General features: G+C 47.8%; 1 protein-coding gene across 1 annotated transcript; it reads right to left on the bottom strand.

The window, feature by feature from the left end:
• Positions 1 to 7167: 7167 nt before the first annotated feature.
• DNAJB11 (DnaJ heat shock protein family (Hsp40) member B11) lies at positions 7168 to 19267 on the bottom strand. The gene is made up of 10 exons (XM_049802682.1): positions 19081 to 19267; positions 18770 to 18926; positions 15145 to 15242; positions 13971 to 14103; positions 12883 to 13025; positions 12247 to 12329; positions 11583 to 11640; positions 10905 to 11016; positions 10338 to 10497; positions 7168 to 7591 (listed from the first exon to the last, which is right to left on the bottom strand). The coding sequence occupies exons 1-10, from the start codon at positions 19248 to 19250 to the stop codon at positions 7527 to 7529; spliced, it is 1179 nt and encodes a 392-aa protein (XP_049658639.1). The 5' UTR covers positions 19251 to 19267; the 3' UTR covers positions 7168 to 7526.
• Between the last annotated feature and the right edge of the window lie 290 nt (positions 19268 to 19557).

Below are 19557 nucleotides of genomic sequence, written 5' to 3' on the forward strand. Positions count from 1 at the left end.
AATAAAACCACCCATCAGTTTTCACAGCACATTTGGTTCCTCTCATTTCGCCCCAGCAGCACTGGGGCTGCAGATCCATCATGGGGGGCAGGCACAGAGTGGGGGGGCTGCGGTTGTCAGTGCTGGGTGGGTTTGTCAGTGTTGCCAGACCCTGTGTTGGACCCCGGACCATGCACTGAGTTTGCAAGGCCTCTGGAGAGAGGCTGGTGGGGTTTGCATCTCCTGAGCTTATTTCAATCTGCTGGTGGCTTTGGTTTGACTCAATTAAGTCATTTTTCCAATGGCCGAGTGGCAACGCTTTATTGATTTTTCATTTCCTCATCTTTGTATGAGACACCAAGGTTGAGAACTGACAGCTGTAACAGGACAGGTTTTCTGAGCAGATTAACGCGTTCACCATTCTCCTGTAAGGGTGCTGCCCAGAGGGATGCGGGAGTGTGGGGACGCCAGGCCAGGGGCAGGTGTGGGGCAATGCGCAGGGGATCCCAAGGCAAGAAACCGCTCCCCAAGGACCAGCTAAAGAAACGCAGAGCTGTATTACTAGTACTGTCCAGCAGCATTCATTGCTTTATTTTACTTTTCTGCAATCTAGCTCTGAGCTAAAAACAGCTCTTTGACTGCTTAGACTTCAATTATATTAATAATAAATTCTTGGCTGCATTTCCCTTTCGCCCATAGCAAGATTTTGAGCATGACGCCCGTTGCCTCCACTGCCCTGAGGGCAGGAAGGGCTGGGGATGAGCCAGGAGCTGGCTTGAGCCATCAAAAGAGAGGACAGCACAGGGGCAAGGAGCTTTCCTGGATTAACTTCCAGCTCATTCCTTTCTAAATTCCCTTCCCTGTGGCTCAAAGCTAGCAAGAAAGTGTGGGCACGGGGGAAGATGGGAAAAGAGATGCAGGACAGAAAGGGGATGGGAAGATGACATAGTGGCTGTCCTTAAGGCGGGACAGAGGAGGAGGTCTCCAAAAACCACATCTCATCACCCTGGCCACCAGTCATCACCACCCCGCCCCACCCCACCCCCCCCCCCCACCCCCCCGGCAGCCCCCGCCTTCACCAGGCTCCCAGGGCAGGAGCCAGGGTGCTTTCCCACCCTTCAGCAGGCTCCTTTGCAAAAGGGAAATGGCAGCCAAGGGGTCGGAGGATCCAAAACAAGGATGAGGCACACGAACGTCATTGCTTGGCCTCTAAAGAAGCACCCTTGGCGGGAGCTCTGCTACAGGCTGAGCACTGCCTGTCCCCGCTGCCGGTATCAGGGGATGTGAAGCTGATGTTGAAGATCAAATGCTGTAGGTTTGCTTCCCATGAAGGGATAAAAACACTTGTAGCCAGCTTCCAGCTAGGAGAAACCACTGCATTCATGGCTCTGCTTTGGTTTTTGGACTTGAGGCATCTCTGCTGCCCGCATGTGGAGGTAGATGTTGCACTGTGGTCCCAAGACCCAGAGTGATTCTGATGCCAAGTCCTGCCCCAGGGCTGCAGCTCCCTGCTCCAGCTGGGAGGGCAGAGCACAGATCCCACAGGAGAGCGATGCCCCAAGGCTGCGATGGCGTGTCGGACACACCGGAATGGCACCTGGGACAGACCCGGGCTGGAGAAACTGGGGAGGTCTGGAACAACAGGGCTCATTTTGCTTTATGCTTCTGAAATGCATCATCTTTTGGACAGATGAGGAAGTCTCTGCTTTAAACAGCTCTGGAAAAGCCTTTTTCCTGCCACTGGGCCCCCCGTGCATATCGGTCGCAGCAGGAGAACATTCCAGAAAGGAGCTGACTTTGCTGCTGGTCTCTTGAGTCTCTGCCAGCGATCAGAAGGGTATGGGGCAGCACCCAGCAGTGGGGACCCCCCCAAAATGGCAGGATCCCAAGAAACAGGAACCATGCCTGCAGGCAACATGCCCAAAACTGCCACCCCCAACCCCATGGCCACCTCCCTGGTGGTGACCAGCACCAATGCCACGGTGGCCAAGAGCAGAGGGATTGTGGCAATAGCATCCGCCCCCAGCACATTGTAGCCCCCAAATTTCTCTTCCTTGTCCTCAGACCGCCTCATCACAGGGCCACCAATGTCTGGCCTGGTGAAGTGTGCTGGCGACATGTGGCCTGGTTACCCCAGCCCACAAGTAGGGCTCCCTCCCCACCACCACTCCAACAGGCACCATCTCTCCAGCAGCTGGTAGCCACATCCATGGCCGATCCTCTCCCAAATTTGGCTATTCCGCCCTTGGTCACAGCTTAGGACAGGCGCCAACACTTAACCGCATATCCTGTCAACCGAGGGTTGTTTTTAATTTGTCCTTGGGTTGTTTTTTTTCTTCTTTGATTTCTGCAAGAAGGCGAACAAACCTGCATGCAGACCTTTGGAAGCTTTAACCAACTCCCCCCCCCCCCCGCCCCCACAGCATCTGCCCCAAAGCAAACCAGCCTGGTTATCCGCACTGATTGCCACATGAGGCTTTGCTTTCCATGCGCTGCATGGTTTCCATCACTCAGCTCTGCTATCGCTGGCTTGGATAAGGGTTGAGATAAGACGCCCAACCTCGAACCTTGCTCCAGTGAGTAAGACGATCCCGATGTGCTGGGAACCGGTTTTCCCCTTTGCCCACGTCCCATGGGTGCTTCAGAGCTGCAGGCACATTCCCTTCCTGCCTAGCAGGGACACACAGTCCCCCAGGCTGCCTTTTGGACATCAGCTCCCACTGCAAGGTCAGCATCCCTGATGATGTCCTTCGGAATCTTCTGGCTGCTCACACAGCATCATTGGCTCTGTACTCCAGGCAGCAGCCATGGTGTCCTGCCCCTCCCCAGGGGCAAAGGGCTGGATGGTTCCAGGAGCTGCCCAAAAACCACAGCGGTGGGGTGCTGTGCCTGCTTGGATAGGGATGAGGAAGGCAGCAGCTGGGGGGAAAAAAAATGAGGCTGATGGGATCAGTGCTTATCAGGAAAACAGGTAGCACCAGATTTAAATCTGGAAGAAGGGATTATCCTTGTAAACACCCCTTATGCACTCAGTGCCTGTACTGGTGTCATCATCACTTTTCTGGACTAAACAAGCTCCGTTCTTCTGAATTCCCCCAGAGGTCACATTGTCACAGCCTCAGATGTTTTCATTTCTGGCATCACCAGCTTTGGGACATCCTTTTTAAGCTTGGGGGGTGCACTGGGATGAGGGGAGTTGCAACATGTGGAGCCTCTGGCCAGCCCTCCCTGAGCAAGGGATGCTTTTTTAGGGCAACAGTTTTGGGGGTGGAGGCTGTCGAGTATCTGCTTTCTAGCAGCCTCCTGCTCCCACACAAGAGAGCGCAGGTCCCTGGAAATATTTAACATGAGAGGAAAGGGCTGTGCTGGCGAGTCCCTCCTCGGAGGGCATACAGGTGACCAGAACCCCTCACTGCCCTCTTCCCTTTCCTCTCCCCTCCTAGGTCAGCATGCCTGACCAAGCCAGAGGAAACAGGAGGAGAAAGCTGGCTGCTAGCCACAGTTAACACTGAGCAGGGCTATACAGCAGTCAGGATGAAGGGAGGCTCCTGGGCAGTGGGATACCACCAGTCCCACCACACATCCTACCCTGCCCCAGCCAGGCTGTCCCCTCCCTGGGGACCGCTTCAGCTTGAGCAAGCCATCCCTTGCAAGATGCCCCACCACTGCTCATGCAATGCTGCTCATCAGCCTGGTGGTGCAGGAGCAGAGATGGGGGCTGCTATCTAGAAAACACATTAAAGACTCCAGACAGACGTGGTCTTCAGACATTTGAGCAGATAGATTCAGGAACATTGCAAAGCTATGTGTCTTCAGAGCAATTTTATCCTGGCACCAGTCACTTCTCCCCTCCTATCTCTGCTGCCCATCTCTCGGAAGCAGAAAAGTTTAGATATAGATAAGTACTTTAGAATAACAAGCTCTTTGGAAAACAAAACAAAACAACCAAAACCAAGCCAGCCTGCGCTGTACTCACAGAGAAGTTTCCATGGAGAAGAAACCATTAGGGAACACTTTCACCCCCTGCCTGGACTTGGGGAGGAGGGGATGCTCTGTGCAAGCAGTGCCACTTGCTGTGGCAAGAATTAAGACAGCAGCGGTCCTCTGCATGGCTGAAGCCATCAGGAACAAACCACGCCCTTGGGCCAGACTGCTCCCCAGGACCCACGTACCTAATGCTGAAACTCCCATGTGCAGCCCCAAAACTTCCACCATCTGGTCTGGGATGGGCAATGTGACTTTAGATGCAGCAAACCCATAGTGCGGGGGCACGGGAGAAGGAGACAAGGCTGCTAGGGCATGATGCTTTCTGGAAAAGCAGATCTGAACCCTGAAAACATCTGAAAAGCAAGTTTTTTCACCCCCATCCTCTATCTGCTATGGAGTCCTCACCCCAACTGCTCCTTCACTTCTCCTGGGATGGGAGGGATCCAACTAAAGGGTGGTAACACAGTGCTGATGGAGGCAACAGTATCTTAAAGCTGAGCCTGTGGTAAGGCCTCAGAGGAACACACAGAACTTCTGGGGGTGATCAAAACCATTCACCGCAGAAATAAGTCAGGATCCCATTTTAGCCAGGCAAGGTCCATATGCTTGTTTAAACACCACCTTCTCAAAATAGCAAGGACTTCTAGAAACATGTTTCAAGGACAAGCGTTTTGCTAGAAGGATTGAACAACATGCCTATATCTAAACCCTCAACAATCCTTGACTTGTGCAAGGATTTAGGGTAAAAGGGGACCAGTTTTTTTTTTTAATTTGATCCAATTTGGGAACACCAGCATTGCTTAGAAGGGGCTGGAAATTAAGCCTGTGCATTACAAGATTCCCAGCTCAGAGGTTCACACCTTCAGGATGCTTGCATGGTCCCAAACGAAGAAGAGGCAATGTGAACACCTAAAGCTCCTAAGAAGCATATGAGGTAAAGGAGTCCATGTGCACTGTGACTGACTCACACCAGCTAAATGTTACTGAAATAGGGGACACAGGATGTCTCCAACACTGAACAGCTTCCACATCCCCCCCAGCCAGACACCTTAGGACCCTTGGAGAGAAAAACCTCCCTATGATCCTAGAAGCAGCACAACTTTCCCAAGGCAAGCAGACCAAAACCAAAACAAGTGGAAGTATTTGAACCAGACCCTGGCAAGCACTAATGTACGCTGCTGCCTGGAGAGAAAGCATGAAAACCCTGGAAGCTTTGTCTGAAAGTGGGAAAGGTAGAAGATCCCAGCTCTGCACACACCCCACAGCAAGAAGGGAAAAGGAAAATGGAAGGAAGCAGGGTTGCTTGGTATGATTAGGGGCTTGCTTTTCTGTTTTTCTTCTCACCCTTGTAAATGCTGGGGCTTTGCAGCTATTGTTGCTGTTCTACATAGCACTGGCTTTTCGGAGTACAGACCCACAATGAAAAAAACCAAACCCCAACCAGCCAACCACAGGAAGGAAAAGAATTAGCAGGGAAAGGAAAAGCAGCAGCAGGAACAAGTACTCTTGCCTGAAATAAATGCACTGCCTGCTGCTAGGGGTGCAGGTAGGAGAGGTTATATCAACTTCTCCTGTGGAGAGGCTGACTTGGTGTGAAGTCCTGGCTTTTTGGCTTTATTGCTACAGGTGAGCACTGGCAGCATGGTTGTGCACCAGTGGAACAGGAAGGCAGAAGGGCAATCATCAAACAGACCCTCAAGGGGCTAGGACAACAGCAACCAGCCCCATACACAGGGATAGCAAAAGGAGAGTTTCTCTGAAGTTTGAGGTTTCTTAAAAATCTAAGCTAAGGGGGGAAGCAGGGGTAGAACTGCCTACAGACACCTGGAAAAAACTGGTCATCAAGTAGGCAGACACTCAAAGTAGCAGCCTCAGCTGGGATTAACGGCTTGCTTTTACAGATTTTGAGGAAGATGAGCATTGAGACCAAGTGCTTGGCATCCCAAGCTTGTCTTGCCCCTGTCTCTCAGCTGTTCCTGAAGCCCCTGCTTTGCTCTGCCAAGGCAAACGTACAAAGGATCCAACAGGAAACCTTCCCGGTGCTGCTGCTTCCGCTGAGTCAGCTCCTGCTGGAGTTTAAGGGCAGCGCACAAGGGCTGGGCCAGAGCTCTCTCCACCTTTCTGAGCTCAGAGCTGAGCTATTTAAAGTTCACAATGAAGAAAAAAAATCCTGAACCCCCCAAAACTACCTTGAGTCTCCTGCTACTGCTCCCCAGCAAACATTTGCATGTAGAAAAAACAGATTCCATCCACTTCCCAGGCAGGGTATGAGGTATAAGGCAGCAGCTGTAAGGATCCCACTTCATAGCCCTGAAGAGCCCAGAGGGAAGGAGCAGAACACCTTCCTACATGAACAACCAACTCATTTCTCTTGTTGCCCATGTCCCTGTCACAGTAAAGCACAAGTCTGACTGACACAGGCAGCTCCGAGAAATTGTTTAGGTACCACTCCTGAAGAACATGTGGAGATGAGTTTCTGATGGGGATGCTTAAAGCAGCAGGGTCTTCACAACAGATACCAGAGCAGAACTGGTACCTTCCTGACAGGTTACAAGGCCCTTAGTTCAAATAAAGCAGCAACAGAGCTTTTGCTGGTATTAGCAGCTGTAGTTTCAGCCTCATAGCTTAGATGACTGAAGGGACCATTCCTTGTTAGTCCAACAACTTGCAGCTGTCCTAGGGCAAGGGCTGCTGAAATACATAACCAGGTAGTTTTTGCCATTCCAACAGAAACATCTTTATTTCTGTGCTGTTAGCTTTACCTATCCTCACAGAGGACAGAGTGCAGGAGGTAAGTGAGCTTTTCAGACAAGCTACTGGTTACATTTGGGGGCAGTGAGGAAGAACCAAGGTCACGAGGAGCCATTCCCATTACTTTCCAAAATCCCACCATGGCAGTCTGAGGAGTCTTTGCTAAGCTGTTGTGACTTCAAATTTAAAACCAAGCATTAACTTTTGGCACAAGCAGACTACGTGGTAGTTAAGAGCCTCTTTCCTCCCTGCTTTCCCAACCATGTGTCGGGCCTAACATAGTCTATAAGGCTCTCCTGCCAGTCCACTCCCAACAACACCTGTACTCCTGCCCCAGAAACGCAGATTCTGAAGCAATACCACACTCCAGACTCAGAGGGGAAGGGCTGGGATTAAAAAAAACCCCCCAAAATCCAGAAACTCAGACACTGACACAAAGGACATAAAAAGCAGGAGAAACTACGAAAATATGTTGAGATGGTCAAGAAAAGTCACATGAAAATATATTTAAAAACCAGAAATTCCAATCTGTGTGGAATTTAAAACTCCTTTCCCCACCTTTTTTTCCTGCTCAAGGAGTCTCTTTGTTGTTCCAGGATATGGAACATGATAGGCAGCACCAGTTATGTCCTGAAAAGGGTAGTATTTCCCCCGACTCATCTGAGCACTTCCACCATTTACAAAGAAATAATTATATATACCTCAGCAATTGCCCCACCCTCCCTCTTTTCCATTCTACAGCGGGCAGGAGAAAGGACTGCAAACAAATCTGACTTTTCATTTTCAGTTAAGTCCAATTTTTCCACACATCAATATCCCTGCAATCCATTGTACACCTTCTGCACCGATCCTTGTTTCAATAACTGTTTGAGACCTGCAAGAGAAAGGAAAGCGTTAGTGCACAGCACAAACAGGAGGAGGACTCTGCATTTGTGGTTCCTGCTGCATTTACACATCTGGCTTGTAGGCCCGGTGGCACCAGCCTTTCAAGGCTGAGCCCATGTATCTGAATAATGCAAACACTGGTACTCTAAAAGCATCATTAAAAAAATAAAGGAAAAATCCCCCCAAACTCAGTGGTGCAACAGCTTTACTCCTGCTCCTTCAGCATTCCTACAAGAGGAAACAGGACTTAGGTTAGTGATGCTGTAACAGTGCTTTCATGCACTCTTGGGACCACACAAGGCCAGTGGTTCCAGGGACAAAGCCTCCCCTGCTACAAACTCAAAGCCCGGCACACCACCTCAAGATCGTCACAGTTCTGTAAGGGATAAAGCTGACCCCCAGAGCTGCTTTGCTGTTGAAGCTGACAACAGCTTTGTCATCTTGGGTACAACGCAACAACAAACAACTTGCTGAGTATTTCTGGAGTCGAATTCATCTAGCTCATCTCTCTCCCCGGGCTCTCTCTACAGCCTGAGAAATCTGCTAGCAGCAAGCTTGGGAGGGCTACACTTGAGTCCTTCTGGACTTGCCAGCTACAGAAATCCACATGAGTAATTAGAAAGCACAGGTTTTCACACTGGTATGTGGTGCCTGGGGACACTACTGTCCACTAGAAGTAGTCCCTGAAGGCAAGTAAGAGGAGCAAACTCCTATCTGGGGGCTTAAGTATCCTACTGAAGACCTGAAAATCTTAAGTCTTTTTGAAACCCACAGTTTCACAAAGGAATCTAGATGACTTTTCAAATGCCATCTTCTGCACCCCTGAAAGCCCATTCATAAAACATTTCAAAGAACTGCCTGCTCTGAGGTCCTGTCAGTATCAAATTCTTACCAGAGCAGGATAAGAGAAGAGTGAGTCAGCCCTTAAAACCATAATAGCTCATCTACTGGGGTCAGCATGGTCAGGGAAAGACTGGCAGGTCTTCACTGCTATTTAAAGAGCAAGTCCCCACAAAACAGAGGAAGGAGACTGTCAAGAATGGATGTGTTGCACTGCTTCGCCAGAGATAATTGGAGGGGATTCCCTTTTTAAAGTCAGCCTGGTAACACACTGCTAGGACTACCACTGCCCTGGACATGGCGCCCCTCAGGGAATGGCAGCATCTCTGTTCTGATCAGCAACAGAAATCACTGAGCCTGAGGAGGGTCTGTCAGGACCCAAAACAGAGAGGAAAACTCCCCACTACATGGGTAACTTTCAAATAATAATAAAAAAAATTAAGATAAACTGCTATAATTCTGCTGTTGGGTGTCCCCCAAACAGCATCAGCCTTGCAACAAAGCATACGAGCAGACGTCTCTGTTCCCAGGATATCCTTAAAGGTGTGTGAGCAATTTTGACAAACACAGAGGCTTCTGTCACTGCTCTTCGTCCAGTTTCTTCACAAACTGCCAAGAGCAACAGCTAGAAAAACCTCACGTCTGTTTGAGAAGTGCTGTCACTTTACAAAGCTTCAAGAAGGGCAGCAGAGCCTGGAATGAGACTTCATGCTGATGCAGTCACTGTGCTCCACAACCCTCACTGGGCACAAAACATTTGCAACAAGCAGGAAAGCACAGGGGGTCAAAACAGGTTCACTCAAAGCACAGCCCAGAGGCATGGACTTCACAGCCCAAACACCTGCAGAGAGAACCACAGAACACCAGTCAACCCTGAAGCTGCAGCTCCCAACTGGGCTTCACGTGGTAGCTAGCCCAGCATTGTCAACACAGCAGTAAGTGCCATAGGGCTGAGAAAAGCCCACCCAAGGCTTGGCTTCCCTCTACAAACTTGAAGAGTCCAGGAAAGCTGCACATTTGGCTCATTCCACGAGGGCAGCTGCCAGAGTCCACTAAAAGGGCACCTTCAAAAGAAGTATGTATGATAGACAAGACCAGCAGAAGTTCTGCGGGTGGGGATTTTCTGAAGAGCTGCACTGGTACATGCCAGGAGCTTCTTTGCCTTGTAGCGAGGATGGGGCCTACTCTGATGCCTTACGCAGAGCAGCAGAACCTACCCGCAGAGGCTGCTGAAGCAAAGAGGAATTTCCAGCTAGAAGTACAGTATTTACCCTCCTGCCAATTCTAAGATTTCTACACCGTTCACCAAGTTTCCATTTGAGCACTGAAGCTGAGAAGCAGGTCTCTCCTACAAAATATCTGCATTGCACCCTTCTTCCCTATATGACCGCAAAGCACTTTGGGTAGAAGGAGATGTAGAGAGGAACAATCCTTTTCTTGATGCTGCATGACACTGTTTACCCTAGACAGCAGAGGGATTTTCACAAGTCTTGCCTCCAAGAAAGTGGAAACAGGGGCTGGAAAACTGCTTGTGATCCCACTCCAGCAAAGGCAAAGCAGACAGAGGCTAAGCGCAGCAAGTCTTTCAGTTCAGACAGATGGCCAGCTACAAAACAAAGCACCTGCAAACTTGCCAAGTGCTACATCCCAGCAGTGGCACATCCCAGCCTAATCTTGTTCCCTACAACTGCAGCAGCCAAGCTCACTTGCCCTGTGAATAAGTTCCATTTCCCTTTGAAGCATCAGCCAACTGTGATATGTTGTACAAGGGGCACAGGGAAAGGAAAGCCCCTCCTGACCACTGCAGGCCATGGGTTCAGTTGTGCCAACTTCTTATCAGCTTTGGTGAGAGGTCTGTGCAGCCTGCTGCCATGACAGAGCTTTAAAACACGCACCTTCCCGCTGTTCATTTGTCAGCTGCTCTTTGGGGAACTCCACATCAAATGTTATTATTAGTGAGCCTTTGATATTATTGTTATCAAAATTTGGAAGACCTTCTCCTTTCTTCCACAGTTTGGCCCCAGGTTTCGTAATTTTATCCCGAGCAACGTGAACCTAGAGATGAAAAAAATTTCAGAACATTACTAGTGTTCTAGTACCCCAATACTCCCAATGCCCATTCCAAAGCACTGGAAAGCTTCAAATGGTATTGATCCCTTGCCAAAGTCGGTGACATTCAAGGGGTCCAGGCAGTATTACTGCCAGGACACATGCCAGAACTAACACCACCCAAGACGGCACATGCAATAACTGCTGCGACAGCCTGGAATTGAGACCCACACTCTGCACCCCTTGTACAGGGCCTGTTTTGGCTCCATGGGAATTGGCCTGGAAGGCTCTAGCAGAGGGGATACTGTATACAACCAGCAGCTGCACAGACCCCAAGCAAGCTAACCCTCAGCACAGGAGACCTGCAGTTAAATTTTGTTTACACACAGCAAGAAAGCAAACCATTGCCTCACCTTGTGCCCGTCTAAGTGGGCAATATCCATTTCAAAGCCTGTAAGTGCCTCGACCAACGAGATTGTCACATTTGTGTACAAGTCATCTCCTCTTCTTTCAAAGACTGGGTGCCTGTGGAAATAAGAGACATTTTCTCCTTCCCCATAGGGGAAATAGGTCCTCTAGCTTCCTCCCCTCTATTTGTGAGTTTGGAGAATTCACAAGTCAGAGAGGAAGTGAAGAATGAATGAACTTTAGCTTCATTTTCCTGTGCTCGAGGTATGTACTACTAAATAACCTTTCTATTTCTAGTGCAATGAGTGGTGAGGCGTGTCAAGAAGTTGTGACTCACAAAACAATGTTCTTAGTAGTGCACTTCCTTACAACAGAGAGATAGTATATTTATGGAAAAAGGAGGTATTTTTGCGATTCACACAGGAGCTACTAATGCATGCCAGAATTCAAGCCAAACAAAATAAAAGTGGAATTATCGCAGCATCTTAATGGTGAATCCAGCTACTCTAGCATCATCAGTGTTGAACATCCTGCACAGCCCTGAGTACCAGACCCCTAGCTGCACCAACTCTGGTGAAGGGCAAGCTACATGCTAACCAAATGGGCAACATTAGCCAGAAAGTTGTTTGCAAGCTTCCTTTACAGCAACCAGAAAGAATGGTCTAACTAGGCCAGTTACTTACTTAAGAACTTTTATTCGGAAGCGCAAATCACCTGGCTCCCCATCCACATGGGGTTCACCTGTGAAAAACAGAGCTCTGTTTAAAGGAGGTAGTTACTAACAACTGAATAAACAAGCAGCCTATTAAACACAATAGAGATTTGCAGCTCACATGTTAAAGGAAAAAACCCAACTAGTTGATCTTTACATGACTAAAACCTTGCTTACACATAACTGTTATTAAAGAGCCTAGGACTTTCTGAGTATTGCCTCAATGAGCTCACACCTCTGCTGTTCTGAAAGACTTGCCTGCATGTTAATGATGTCCTGTCCTTGTTAAAGGACTTCATCTCCTTGGACAGAGGGGATTCCCTCAAATACTCAAGCCTTGAACAGATGGTCCTACTCAAAAGTTATCTGAAACATCAGATTTAGAGTTTTTTTGTGTGTGTGTGTGTGCCCCCAGTACCAGCAAAGGGACTGGAACTCAGAGCATTATCCAGACTTGGCAAAGAGTATCCTCCTGGATTTCAGCAGCATGCAGAGGACACAGCACTTAAAGCCACATGTGCTGATCAGTTACCCAGAGCTGGGCTTGGACACTTTCACTGCCATGAAGACCAGTCTCGCATCACAGAAAAGGAGCAAGTCAAAGCTGAGCAGCAGGGCAGCGCCCATTTACGTACCTTCACCAATGAAGGGATACTCCATACCATCCCTCACGCCTGGCTCTATTTCCACTTCTAGTGTTCGCTCCTCATTCACAAGCCTGCAAAGGGAAGGAGCAAGCAAGCGCTAGGTTTTCAACAGTAGGTGGTAGCACCTATTTACGTTACTGGGGTAACAAGACCCCCACAAGTTAACACATACTCTCTCCTTGCTCACATCTAAAACTGGAGGGCAAGTGCTGCCTTTGCTGTGTGCTGATACTCATCCAGAAAAGAAGGCAAAGTTAAGCTCCTAAATGCACAGTCAGCATCTGGATGTGTGACTGCAACACAGTATTCCACGTCCAGCTGTTCCCAGCTGGAAACTGTGGCCCTCCCAGACTTTGTTTATTCAGATTTAGTTGTGGAACTTCCACTGTAGTACGACTGATTGTTCAAGGAATAAGAGGCTGAAAGAGAAAATTGGGGAGCTCTACATCTAATAGAGCTGGCCATCTCTACTGTAAGAATAAAGACTGGCTCCTTGGAAATGAGAAACCTGCATTAAGTTTTTTCCAAATTCCCCAGGTCTTACTGGTAGTACAGACACTTTCCTCCATCTAGTGGTAGGTTTTTGAATAAACATCCAATAGCAGTAATGAGCGTAAAACTCACTTGACATTTGGACATTCATCACAAACAACTTCTTGAGTCATCTGGAAACGTCCAGGACCCAACTGGGTGGTCCTCATCTCCTGCCGGCAATTGCATTTCCGTTTGCCAGGTGCCTGTCTTGCCACTGGCTTGTTCCTGACAACCTGCATGGAAGATGAAGAGGTTGATACCAGCACACAGGCCAGCACTCTTGGGTCTCCACAAGGGTCTGGATTTCTCAAACAGTCTGAACACAACTTGGTTTTGTGTGCTGCCTCCACAGTAGCTCCAAATGGCCTCAGCAAAACATTCTGACAACAGTTTTCACCTTGTATCTCTTGCTAATCACACATTAAATACCAGAAAAACCTGCTCTGACACAACTATTACCATCTCCTTTTTTTCCTGCACACCTTTCTAAATAAGAAAGGTAACACTACGATGAAATACCTGACACTGTGGTTACAACAGCTTCCTTGTCCCACACAACTGACAAAATTCTCTGGAGTTCCCTATTTACCCAGGCACTTGCAACACAAATACAATCAATGCAATTTCTAATGCACAGAATAGCAGGGATTGTCAGCACCAGAAATGTAGTTTGCTTTAAAAAAAGATAAAATTAAAAGGCCACCATACATTTGCCAAGTATGCAGTCCAGAAATTTGCAGTGACATGTTTGGCCATTTAAAGAGGCTATGAAAAATCCTGAAAATAGTTTTGCACGGATTGCAAAATTAATTTGAGGCTTATGAATGGGCCCTCAAACATCACTAAATTCTACAGAGAGACCACTTACACCTTTTCCAACCTAGCTACTGCAATAAAAAAGCTATAGCTAGTCACTGACAGCCAAGAAATAAGCTGTTATCACAAGAAGCATCCCTTTATCGAGAAATTGCCAGACAGCAAAGATGAATAAATGTATTGTTAGCTACTAGCAAATAGCATCACAACATCCTCCACTGTCACTGCCAGATACTAAGAAAACGAGCATCTATTTTAGTTCTATTCTTTGGGAGAAGATATCATTTTAAGCAGTGGCCAGGCCAGGCATCTCAAACCTGATAACACACAGGAGAGACTGACAGGCAAGCAGTCAAACTTACTTCTACGAAGTTTCCTGAATACACCTCCTCCAGTGTAACCTCCAGGTCCACAATGATATCACTTCCTCGGGGAATGTTCCTGTCTTGTTGGCGAGGGTTACCTCCAAACATGAATCCAAAGTCCCCAAAGAAGCTGGAGTAAAGCACATCAATTAGTTCAGGAAGGAATTCTGATCAAACGAAGCTTTGACGAAGACAGCCACCCAAGGCAGCAGCAAGGTGCTGCTTGGCAAATGCTTCTGGTCCCCTAGAGAACAGCCTCCTCACAGTACAAAAGCACCATAGTAAATCCAGATACCTCTTTTTGCTCTTCCAGGACACAAGCTAATGCCTTCGAACAAAGCACTCCCTTTGGAAGAGTTTTCTGTACTAAAGAATTAAAGCTTTGGAGCAGGAGTTGAATGCCAACACCTCAAAATCTGACCACTGCCTAAAGGAAGTCCTCTCCTCTGAGTAGCACTCCATCTCTGGCACTGCAAGTCAGTACTAACAGGCTGGTTTTCAGTAGTCTGAGGACAAGGGGGATGAGAAAAAAGTTTCCTAGCAAGTCTACATATTTTTTCCTCAAAACAGACCAGCGGACAGTGTGAGTTCTCACTTAGGATTATATGAGGTGAGCAACTTCAGGAACTGTTTTAGTAAATTTGTGCCTAGCAGAACCAAAGGGGCCTTAAACATAAAATCAGGTTCTGCCTGAGCAACATGCCTTCAGATTTTAATGATCCAAATTCTACAGTTGCTCTGAAATGTACCGTAAGTCACAATAGCATTACTTTGCAAAAGAAAGAGTGACCCCCAAAGGGCATGCATGATCTGTGACAACAGGTTAAACATCAATCACATACCAGATAACACAAGAAAGTTCCTACATGTTTAATGCAACTGCAGCACCTTACAAATCACCCATACTGGTTACACAGCTCACCAAGTGAGGAAGAGCAGCCCACGTGGGAAGACAGCACTGGTTCCTACTCACTGCTCTTGAAGCAAGGACTGATGCAAGACAGACAACTGAAAACTGCACATGGGATACCCACTGTAAATATATTTCTTCAAATCCTCAACTGTCATTTCAGATCAGTACCTCTGTACTGGGTAACATAGAAACATGCACAAGCATCACAAAATTAGAGCACCAACTGTAGAATAGCCTGAAGTGGCAAAATCCCCTTACTGTGAGAATATGTCTCCATGGGAGCTCTGGTGCCCATCCTTCAATCCCTCCTCACCATATGCATCATACTGCTTCCTCTTCTCCTCATCTGACAGCACCTGGCAAAGGGATGCAAGCAGACAAGACATTCACCCACAGCCGAGCTGAGTTATTTAAACAAGGCTCTGAGAGGAAGCTCACCAGTACTCTTCACTGAGAGACAAGCAGCAGTGCTTACATTACAGAAGCACTGGCTAGAACTTGCTTACTGAACTAGGAAAGTTAAACATTTACCAGTTAAACCCATAAAAAGTACGGTTAGTTTATTAAAACAACAGAAGCAAACCAGAAAATATAAACAATGCTGAGTTTACCTTAAGGATTAAAAAAAAGACCAGAAGGAATAATTCAAATCAGTTCCTACAAAGCAGGACACACTAATACCACCCCTGTTTCTCAGTTTGTTCTTCAAGCACACAGAATGTGTATTTCTTTGGCTACTATTTCTTAACAATTAGCAATGATGGCAAGTTTGCCTACCAAGCTGAACCTCCCAAATATGGTAACTCTGCATGAGTTTGAATGCTGGCCCTCATCCCTAAAGGCAGCAAAAGTTAGACCTAACTTCAGTACTGAGACAGAATAACACATCCCAACCAACACACATGACTTTCAAGGCTGTAAAGCTTCAATTTTAATTCCTAAGTATTAATCTTTGCTCTTTCCTCCCCCAGAGATCCAGAAGTTTCCGGTCACATTTAATCTTCCTTCCCCTTCCTCCCCTACTGATCATGTTTGGGAAGGTTAAAATTGCCAGGTTAGCTTTCAGAAGGCTAGAGAGGAGTGGAAACAGGTGGAGAAGCTGGCTAACCAATGAAAACCAGCCTGAATTTGTAACCAATGACAAATGCTAGCAACCAGGAAAAAAAACAACAGCGGCTTTACTAGCTTCATCTAGGGGGTAAGAGTTCAATTCTCCCTTTGCCACTTCAGATTTTGCATTAACACACACATTTCCTAAAACCAGGATAAGCTTTCCATGTTGTGATCTGTTGGCATCAGAGCAAAATTATTCCAGTAAGGTACTGCAGAGTACCAGCAATACCACAAGCAGCAAGAAAGGAATTACAAATACAAAATATTTGCCTTTCCATTCATTTTCCTTCTTTCTGCAGGCTGCTGGAGAACACAACTCAACTCCAAGAACACAATTTCAAGCACTGTGAATAGAGTTCTCATCTGATTTTAGGTTGCCTTGAAAGCAAAGCAACTACAGTAGATAAGTTTAGAAAAAAAAACCACCCATGAAAATGCCACCCCAAACCCATTCTGAGGCTAATGACTATACCTAGAGGAGCCTCAGTTCCCTCACATGGGATCAGTCTCCTTTCTAATTGAAACAACTGTGTTCAGACCACACAGCTGCAGGGTAGAAATCACTTAGGCTGTTAAAATTAAGGAGACAGAGTAATTTAATTAACCTACTTTCCTCACAATTTTTTTTTTAAGACTTGGCTATAGATAGTCTGCTAGCCAAACCCTGAGCAGCGGTACTACTGACAGTGGCTGTTGTTTTATGGCAAAAAGCACCCTAGTTTAGGTTATAAGGGAAACAATTCTAGCTCCCTTCTGCCCAAAACAATCAAATCAACACACTGCATCTCGTTGCTAGTTTAGCAGAAGTATTTGCAAGTTGTGCTGGCTAAAGAAATAGACAAAGACCTTGCAGGACATCAAAATGTTACTCCTTCCAAACCTATTTTAGAAACCATGTATGTCAATACTGGATTTCAATGTTCTGATGCATCTCTCTTCAGCAAGAAGCACATGAATGAAGAATTTGAAGGGAGGTTTCCTGGTTTAATCTTCACTAGCACCTGGTGAAACCATGTTGCATTTGTACTGTCTGTGTTAGCACTAGAACGCCACACTTGATGTTGAACACAGACACTGTTGTGCTTCAATAATACCCTGGTTAGGGAGAAGCAGACTCAGTCACTGCTCATAAAAGTTAATATTCAGCTACTCCTGCCACCACATCCCCTGCTGATTTGATTTTACAACCGTTTTCTCCCCAATGTTTTTAATAGAAAGAGTACTCTCAACTGTTACTATGGCAAAGACTGAAATAAACTGGGACTCAGGGAAGAGGTACAGAAATGCTTCCCATGCATAAAGTACTGTCAAATGTGACAAGATTCCAATTCAAAGAAATGACACCAAGCTCGCAGCTTTGAAGTAAACTGCATGCATCAATCTTCAGATGCTGCAAATTACAGGTAACAAATATTTTTTTTTTTCCACAGAAAAATTCTTTATACTCACTGGTTTCCCTGTGATAGTTCAATCAATTTATTTCAGAACAGATAAGTCTGAGCTAAGAAGAGGTCCCAGCTTTGATACAAAAATAACGTGTTTTCTTTCTGGCCAAACAGGAGTGCATTCAAGCTGTTTCTCTCACTTCCTCAATCATTTTATATTTGCATATCTGAAAAGCAGAGAAGCATCAGGGATGGAAGCAGGTGCCACGCTACAGCTGTAGGCTGAGCGGCACTACCAGACTGCAGTGGGAACACAATCCCTTTCCCCTCTTGAAGTGCAGCTCCTCAAAGAGGACACAAGCCTCCCACCCAAACAGCCCACCAGCGCAGGCAAGCTCCCAGTGGAACTGCTGCTACAAATTCTTGCTGGTCAACACCATCTTCCTTGGGGGCCCTCTGCTTTATGGAGGACGGCAGGAACAGATGGAAACCAACAGTGACAGAAAGGAGATAAAAAGGACAGAGAATGTGGAAGAACAGATCCTATCACCCTACCTAAATTGCATTAACATTTACGTATGCGGTGGAGGAAGTAGGCTTTGACTTAATACATTTGGCTAGTAAAATAATCTATATGTTATTTATATAGTGCACTGTGCTGTTAGCGTCAGGTATCATTCGTATGCTATATTACCACAGAAACAACAGGAATCCTCATGCGTATGTGACCCACAATTATTTTTCCCACCTTAATGTCTTCTAAAAGGCAAGCCAACCATACTTTATCTCCTATCAACTCGGACTTACAGCCAGGCCCTATATATACAGACACATGTTCCTGTGCTAATACTTAGAGCTGATACAACTCTATTTCTTCCTCAATAAGCTATTAGTAAATACCAAATAACTTTAAATTGCTGCCTTCACTTTCTCCTGGCTAAGGGAGCTAAGATCTTTTATTGTTCTCTGACAGAGGGAGCCCTCTATTCAACCTGGCAGCCTCTCTACCTTTGCTTTTAATTTGGTAGAATGTCTGAAATTCGATATTGTAACAGGGAGAGGACAGATTGCACCTGTGCCTTATAGAAGGGACTTTACATTTCCTAAAAGCCCTCCTGTCTCCTTCCCCTGGATGTTATAGGATGAAGCTTCATGAGACTACTCGTTGACCAAGCTCAGCTTCATGCTCCCTGCATGTTTTACCACAAAACCCATCCACCCTGGCAAGGGCTGGGAGGACTCAAGGTTCTCCAAATTCTTCACAACAGGGTGCACAACTTCACCTCTCTCCTTCCCCAGCAGCTACACCGGGCCCCCCTACACCGCAGGTAGTGGTGCGGCGAACGAGTGCGGGCTGGAGGGTAAACCGCAGCCCCCGGCCTCACCTCGTAAGCAGCTCCCAGGTCCTGGAACTTCTCCTGCGCCCGGGGGTCGTCGGGGTTTCTGTCGGGATGGAGCTGCAGCGCCAGTTTCCGATAAGCCTTCTTGATGTCTTTGATGGAGGCACCGCGGGACACCCCCAGAATCTTGTAGAAGTCCCTCCTGCCGGGGAGGGGGCGGGGGGAAAGGGAGCAAGGGCCCGTCAGCACTGCGGCCAAGGAGGCAGGCCCGGCGCTGAGGGGACACCACACACACAGGCCCGGCGCTGAGAGGACACCACACACACAGGCCCGGCACACTCGCCCGGCACACTCACCCAGCGGCAGCCTCCCCGCAGAGGCAGAGCAGCAGAAGGCAGAGGCGGCCGAGCCAGCCAGGAGCCATGGCGAGGCGGCCGGGCCTGCCTGGGGGGCGGCGGGGAGAGGGGGCGACGCTCTCCGGACGGGTCCGCAGCGCCGCAGCCGCCCGACCCGGCCCGGCCACCATTAGACGTGAAGAGGGACCCGGTGACAGCAACCGGCCAATAGGAGCGCGGCGTAGCCCCGCGCGCTGCGTGCCGCCGGCCTATCGGCTGCGAACACTTCACCGCCGGCTCGACGCCGTAGGCCAATCGCCTGCCGGGACGTCGGCCGTGAGCGTGTCGGGCCAATCACGACTCAGAGCGTCACGCTGCGCCCTATCCTATGGCCGCTCGGGGCCGCACAGAAGCATGAGTTCCCCCTGCGGCAGCCAGTCAGAGAGCTCGTCGTTTATTCCCGCCTCCGCTCTGGCTCGAGTAACCAATCGAAACCGG

This window comes from Accipiter gentilis, chromosome 6 (assembly GCF_929443795.1).
Source record: "Accipiter gentilis chromosome 6, bAccGen1.1, whole genome shotgun sequence".
Lineage (NCBI taxonomy): Eukaryota > Metazoa > Chordata > Aves > Accipitriformes > Accipitridae > Astur > Astur gentilis.

Bases quoted from the DNA above. Each gene is read 5' to 3' on its own strand.
- DNAJB11 (XM_049802682.1), bottom strand. From the start codon at position 19,250: ATGGTGGCCGGGCCGGGTCGGGCGGCTGCGGCGCTGCGGACCCGTCCG. The intron at 11,017-11,582 runs GTAAGTAACTGG...TTATTTCCACAG, and splicing joins TTCCGAATAAAAGTTCTTAA to GCACCCAGTCTTTGAAAGAA. The intron at 7,592-10,337 runs GTGCGTGTTTTA...TTTCTCTTGCAG, and splicing joins GACAAATGAACAGCGGGAAG to GTCTCAAACAGTTATTGAAA.